The 6,266-nt window shown below is 37.3% G+C and overlaps 1 protein-coding gene across 1 annotated transcript in view; it reads left to right on the forward strand.

The window, feature by feature from the left end:
• The window catches only part of LOC107564859 (tapasin-related protein-like), a 6,172-nt gene extending 2,047 nt beyond the window's left edge, over nucleotides 1-4,125 (forward strand). Inside the window, exons 4-9 of the mRNA XM_016250033.1 lie at nucleotides 1,088-1,288; nucleotides 1,367-1,534; nucleotides 2,867-2,970; nucleotides 3,045-3,273; nucleotides 3,477-3,551; nucleotides 3,933-4,125. Coding sequence (XP_016105519.1) covers nucleotides 1,088-1,288; nucleotides 1,367-1,534; nucleotides 2,867-2,970; nucleotides 3,045-3,273; nucleotides 3,477-3,551; nucleotides 3,933-3,940 — 785 coding nt within the window. The 3' untranslated portion in view covers nucleotides 3,941-4,125. The remainder of the gene's footprint in view (nucleotides 1-1,087; nucleotides 1,289-1,366; nucleotides 1,535-2,866; nucleotides 2,971-3,044; nucleotides 3,274-3,476; nucleotides 3,552-3,932) is intronic.
• Nucleotides 4,126-6,266: the final 2,141 nt, after the last annotated feature.

Below are 6,266 nucleotides of genomic sequence, written 5' to 3' on the forward strand. Positions count from 1 at the left end.
CTATCCATCTGTCCATCCATCCGTCCGTCCATCCATCCATCCATCCACGCGGGTCTGTTCACCCACAAACTTTGCATTCACTCCCAAACTATTTGTGTCCTCTTGCAAATTATCGCATTCCCCCATGAAACTTAGCGTTTTCTCGCTAAACATTTCCATTCTCTCGCAAAAGCATTGTTTCCCCATGAAGCGTTGCTTTCTCTCGCAAAAGAATTGGGGTTCACAAGGAACTTTGTGTCCACTGCCAAAAATGAGTGTTCTCTCGTAAAATACATTCCTCCATTCCAACATTGAGCTGTCTCGCAAAAATATTGCGCTTTCCTTAGAACTTTGTATTCTCTTTCAAAAGTATTGTTCTCCCACAAAACATTTGAATTCTCTAACAAGCATTATGTTGCAAAACATTTGCATTCTCTTGAAAAACTATTGCGTTCCCCTGAAAAAAAAGTCTTGTGAGAGAATGCAATAGAATTATCCCTTCCATCTCTCTCTCTCTCTCTCTCTCTCTTTAACCATCACCACGTCCCTTTTGGTCAGGGGTGTCCAAACCTGCTCCCGGAGGACCACTGTCCTGCAAAGTTTAGCTCCAATCCTAATCACACACCTGAACCTGAGGACCAAGGTCTTCAGAATGACTACAATTGGCTTCCAGGCAAGTTTGTTGAAGCTAAATTCTGGACATTGGCCCTCCAGGAGCAGGATTGGACACCCCTGCTTTATGTGTTCCGTAAATAAGTTTGGGTCATAACTATTCCAAAAACAAATTAAGAAATCTACTCCATAAAAAGAATCTAAAAATGGGTCATAAGTAGTGATGGGTGCTATCAAAACACTGCTTCACGAAACTTGTTTTAAATGAGTGGTTCGGAGGTTGCATCAAACTCCCAAAGTCATGTGAGTTCAGCAAACAAGGCTTTTGTCTCCATGCTGTTAGTTTGCAAAGCAAATCTTTGTTTTGCTTATCACTAGCTTGTCCGGTTCTACTTATGGAGGAGCGCTCTTAAGAATAATCTTACTGTTTGCATTGTTTGTGTAAGTAATAAAATTTTTACCCCCCCCCAACTCTCTTCTTTACCGCTCTACCCAGTTGTGTTTGTGGTGTTTTCGCGTGTTCCATCCCTCGTGGCTCCAATAGGGGGTGATGTGCTGCTAGACTGTGGCTTTAGACAAAAGAACTCCATCCCCGGGCAGGATGTGGCACTTGAGTGGCGTATACAACACAGAGGAAATGGGCGTAAAATTCTTGATATAAAAGCGAGGGAAACAGAGACAGACGTGGGACAAGATTGTAAGTGAGAACTATTCATATATTTAAAGGTAAAACATGTTTGGATGTTAAATATCACACTACTACTGTACACTGCAGTATTTGTGGACCGGGAAGGCACAAGCGCTGAGGCAGATCTTCTGGTGAGGGATGGTAATGCGACTCTGACTCTGAAGAGGTTAAAGGTCACAGATGAGGGCACATACATCTGTACTGTCGGCTCTGGAGAGTTTCAGACTCAACAGATCGTGCAGCTGCACATCACACGTGAGTCTTTCATTGGCATATGTACTGAGAGGGGTCAAAATGTCCATTAATATGTTATACAATTCATATTCTATAAAAAGGTGTTTCTTCAGCTATGGACACTTTTTAGAAAATAGACTCTTAAAATACTTTCACACTTTCAAAAGTTTATTTAATCTGTCAACTAACAACAGTGGACATACATCACAGGAGAATTCTGACTTTTTTTTTTAGGAAAATACATATTTCACTTAATGTTTTTCATACATTTTGCTTAATTTTGCATAATTTGCATTAATATTAATTTTGTGTCTTATTTTCATCATGTCACAACCATGTCTCCTTGGTACGGAGCCCCTAAATAATGGTGAACGTAAAAAAAAAAAAAGAGAGAGATAGGAGGAAAAAATATATTTGAATGCTTTTGAGTTTTCTGACAAAAGTGTTACGTTCCCCAGAGAAACGTTACTTTTGCTTGCAAAACTTTTTAATTTACTCGGAAGTGTTTTGTGATGAAAATAAAATGAGGTGGGAGGAAAAACTATATTTCATAAACTATGAGTTACTCAATACTTTTGCGAGAGAACATGAAATTGAAATAGTTTTTCTGCCCATCATATATTTTTCGTCTTAGGGGCACCATGCCTTGGTAAACAAGTACACTAAAGGCCCGTTCACACCAAGCACGATAACTATAAAGATAACGATAAAGATATAGATCTAAAAATCGTTCTCAATATTAAAGAATAGCAGAGTCCACACCACAACTATAACGATAAAGGCACAGAGAAATGATATAGTTGGAATCACTTCCAGAACGATTTTTTCCAGCTGATGAATGATACAAAGATTGACAGCCAGTCAGAATCCATTCTGCTATAGCTCGAGAATTTAAAGCAGCAGACGCACGTGCACTTAAAATAAACAGATGATATCGTTCGCTGGTGTGGACGCTAATATCGTTATCTTTATAGTTATCGTTCTTGGTGTGAACAGGGCTTAACTTGAGAAAAATATTACATGAATGTTTTATAAAATATTTAAATCTTTCAAACATGAAAATACTTAATTCTTTGTTTAGATGATAGTTCTAAACACAGTTTCCCATTCCTATGGATTTTCATAGTTTAATATTGAAAGTATCAAAAATAAATGGTGAAGGCTTGATTAAAAAAAGTTTCTAGACCTTGACCTTCAAATAACTTCACATAAATTGAAATATGTTTGTTTTAATAAAAAATCCACACATGGGACATTCAGCTTGCTCGAAGTTGAAGAAACCCATAAATTGTTCACATCCATAAATCCTTCAATTTTATTATTTCAAATATTCCATTCTATATCTTTACCCAGAACCTCCCCATATCGCACTGTCTGAGGAGAAACTGATATTTCAGGATTCAACACCGCAGAAACTGAGCTGCCATTGTCATCGCTACTATCCTCTGGATGTGCAGGTCAGCTCACAATCAGATGATCATATTTTGATCTTGTTTTGGAGTTGTGTCCTGACAGCCCTGTGCTCCTGTAGGTAGAGTGGTTTTCCCAGGCACCGTCTGAAGAAGAGCCTGTCTCTTTGTCAAAAGAATCCTCCCTCTCCAGTCATCGGCAGCACAATGATGGAACATATTCCCTGTCCTCTCACCTCACCCTACGGCCCGACAAAAACCCACCCGGGACGGTTATCACCTGTAGGGTCTCTCATCCAGCCCTAGAAACTCCGAGTGATGCCACTCTGACTGTGGACAAACCTAATCCAGGTAAGTGATTTTTTTTGTGTTAGGTTACCCATGATATTTTCACAAATATGATTTGTGTAAATTCAATGTTGATCATAGAGCAAACTAGTCAATAAAAAACGAGTCATTTTCATATGCAAAGTAGTTGAATGTAAAATCTGTAAATCTGTTAAATTTCTTAATTTAAATATTCATGAAGCTGTTGAACTTTTTTAATTGAACAGACACAGTCTTCTGGACAGTAGTCTTAATGTTGGCGATATCAGTGGTGTTTTTGTATCAAGCATTCAGAGGTGCAGGTGAGTTTAGCTTTTTAAAACATTCACATGCAACTATATATAATATTAACTATATATTCTACCGTTCAAAACAATATTTTTTTTTTTACAGAAATTAATAGTTTTATGCAGCAAGGGTGCTTTAAATTGTGACAGTAAAGCGTATTTTTATATTGATACAAAAAAAAGTTTTTACTTAAATGTTCTTTTTTAACTTAATCAAATAATCCAGGGGGAAAAGTCCGTTTCCACAAAAATATTAAGCATAATGTTTTTAACATTGATAATGATAAGAAATGTTTATTGAGCACCAAAAAAGGTAGTGTATACTGTATAAGACCACACAATGGTGAGAAGACAACGTTAAATGTATTATTGAATTATCATTATTTGTCTTTTAAGAGAACTGAGGACCAGTCTTCTGTGTGATCTCTTGGAACGAGCCATCTTACGTTTTCTTTTTTACTTCATCTGTCCGCAACTGTCTTCAAATGGGTTTATTTTCATTCCGTCATGGTACATTTGTTTAATAGAAGTTGTCAAAATCAATTTCCTGCATAAGTTATTCTATAAACATAAAATTAATTAATTAATAAACATTAATTAATAATGTTCTAATCTATTGGATGTTGTTTATTTGTTGTACATGTTCCTTGCTTTTGTGAAATAAAAACAACAGAAAAGGTTTTGTCGATGGTTTTATTGGCATCATTAAAGTATCAGGGGCATCTAAGCATGCTGTTTTTGCTATTAAAATCTAATACTGGCATCAGAGCTGATGGCATTACCCCTCTGTGATGGTATATGCTTTCATTCATATTTATACATATAATTTGTCATCATATTTAGTTTGTCTCACTTGATCTTACAAGAGAAAAATAGACATGTCTACATTCTCCAACAAACTATAAAAGTCTGTGCTGTGACGAAGGAATGTGAAAACCAACAGTTGTATATTGCATGGCAGTATACAGGTACATCTCAAAAAATGAGAATATCATGAAAAAGGTCAATATTTTTTGTCACTCATTTCAGAAAGTGAAACCCATATATTATATAGATTCATTACACATAGAGTGAAATATTTCAAGCCTTTATTTCTTGAAATTTTGATGATTATGGCTTACAGATAATAAAAACCCCAAATTCAGTGTCTCAGAAAATTAGAATATTGCGAAAAAGTTAAATATTGGAAAGTCATGGTGTCACACCCTAATCAGCTATTTACCTCAAAACACCTGCAAAGGTTTCCTACATCAGCGCATCAAGAGCCACTACACACAGACGAATCCTAGACATGGGCTACAAATGTCACATTCCTCGTGTCAAACCACTCCTGAACCAGAGAATGTCAGAAGCGTCTTACCTGGGCTGTGGAGAAAAAGAACTGGACTGTTGCTCAGTGGTCCAAAGTCCTCTTTTCAGAAATGGAAATCAAGGTCCCAGAGTCTGGAGGAAGAGTGGAGAGGCACAGAAACCATGTTGCTTGAAGTCCAGTGTGAAATTTCACAAGTTTCACAAGGCTGCCATGTCATCTGCTGGTGTTGGTCCACTGTGTTTTCTGAAGTCCACAGTCAACGCAGCCATCTACCAGGAAATTTTAGAGAACTTCATGCTTCCTTCTGCTGACAAGCTTTATGGAGATGCTGATTTCATTTTCCAGCAGGATTTGGCACCTGCCCACACTGCCAAAGGTACCAAAAGCTGGTTCAATGACCATGGTGTTAATGTGCTTGATTGGCTAGAAAACTCGCCTGACCTGAACCCCATAGAGAATCTCTGGGGTATTGTCAAGAGGAAGATGAGAGACACCAGACCCAACAATGCAGATGACCTGAAGGCCGCTACCAAAGCAACCTGGGCTTCCATTACACCTGAGCAGTGCCACAGGCTGATTGTCTCCATGCCACGCCGCACTGATGCAGTAATTCATGCAAAAGGAGGCCCAACCAAGTATTGAGTGCATAGAAATGAACATACTTTTCAGAAGCCTGACATTTCTGTTTAAAATATCCTTTTTTTTAATTGATTTTATGTAATATTCAAATTTTCTGAGACACTGAATTTGAAGCCAAAATCATCAAAATTTCAAGAAATAAAGGCTTGAAATATTTCACTCTATGTGTAATGAATCTATATAATATATGGGTTTCACTTTCTGAAATGGGTTAAAAAGGAGAAAAACCTTTTTCATGATATTCAGACACCAGACCCAACAATGCAGATGACCTGAAGGCCGCTACCAAAGCAACCTGGGCTTCCATTACACCTGAGCAGTGCCACAGGCTGATTGTCTCCATGCCACGCCGCACTGATGCAGTAATTCATGCAAAAGGAGGCCCAACCAAGTATTGAGTGCATAGAAATGAACATACTTTTCAGAAGCCTGACATTTCTGTTTAAAATATCCTTTTTTTTTATTGATTTTATGTAATATTCAAATTTTCTGAGACACTGAATTTAAAGCCAAAATCATCAAAATTTCAAGAAATAAAGGCTTGAAATATTTCACTCTATGTGTAATGAATCTATATAATATATGGGTTTCACTTTCTGAAATGGGTTAAAAAGGAGAAAATTCGAAGAATGGATTTAAAGGGGAGGTCTAATGCTATTTCATGCATTCTGAGTTATTTACACTGTTAAAGTGTTGGATTCTCATGCTAAACATGGCCAAAGTTTTTTTTTTAAATGCGTTGGACGTATGACGTTGGAGTATTTCTGTGCCAAAGACAC

The sequence above is a fragment of the Sinocyclocheilus grahami genome, unplaced genomic scaffold (assembly GCF_001515645.1).
Source record: "Sinocyclocheilus grahami isolate Dianchi unplaced genomic scaffold, SAMN03320097.WGS_v1.1 scaffold967.1, whole genome shotgun sequence".
NCBI lineage: Eukaryota > Metazoa > Chordata > Actinopteri > Cypriniformes > Cyprinidae > Sinocyclocheilus > Sinocyclocheilus grahami.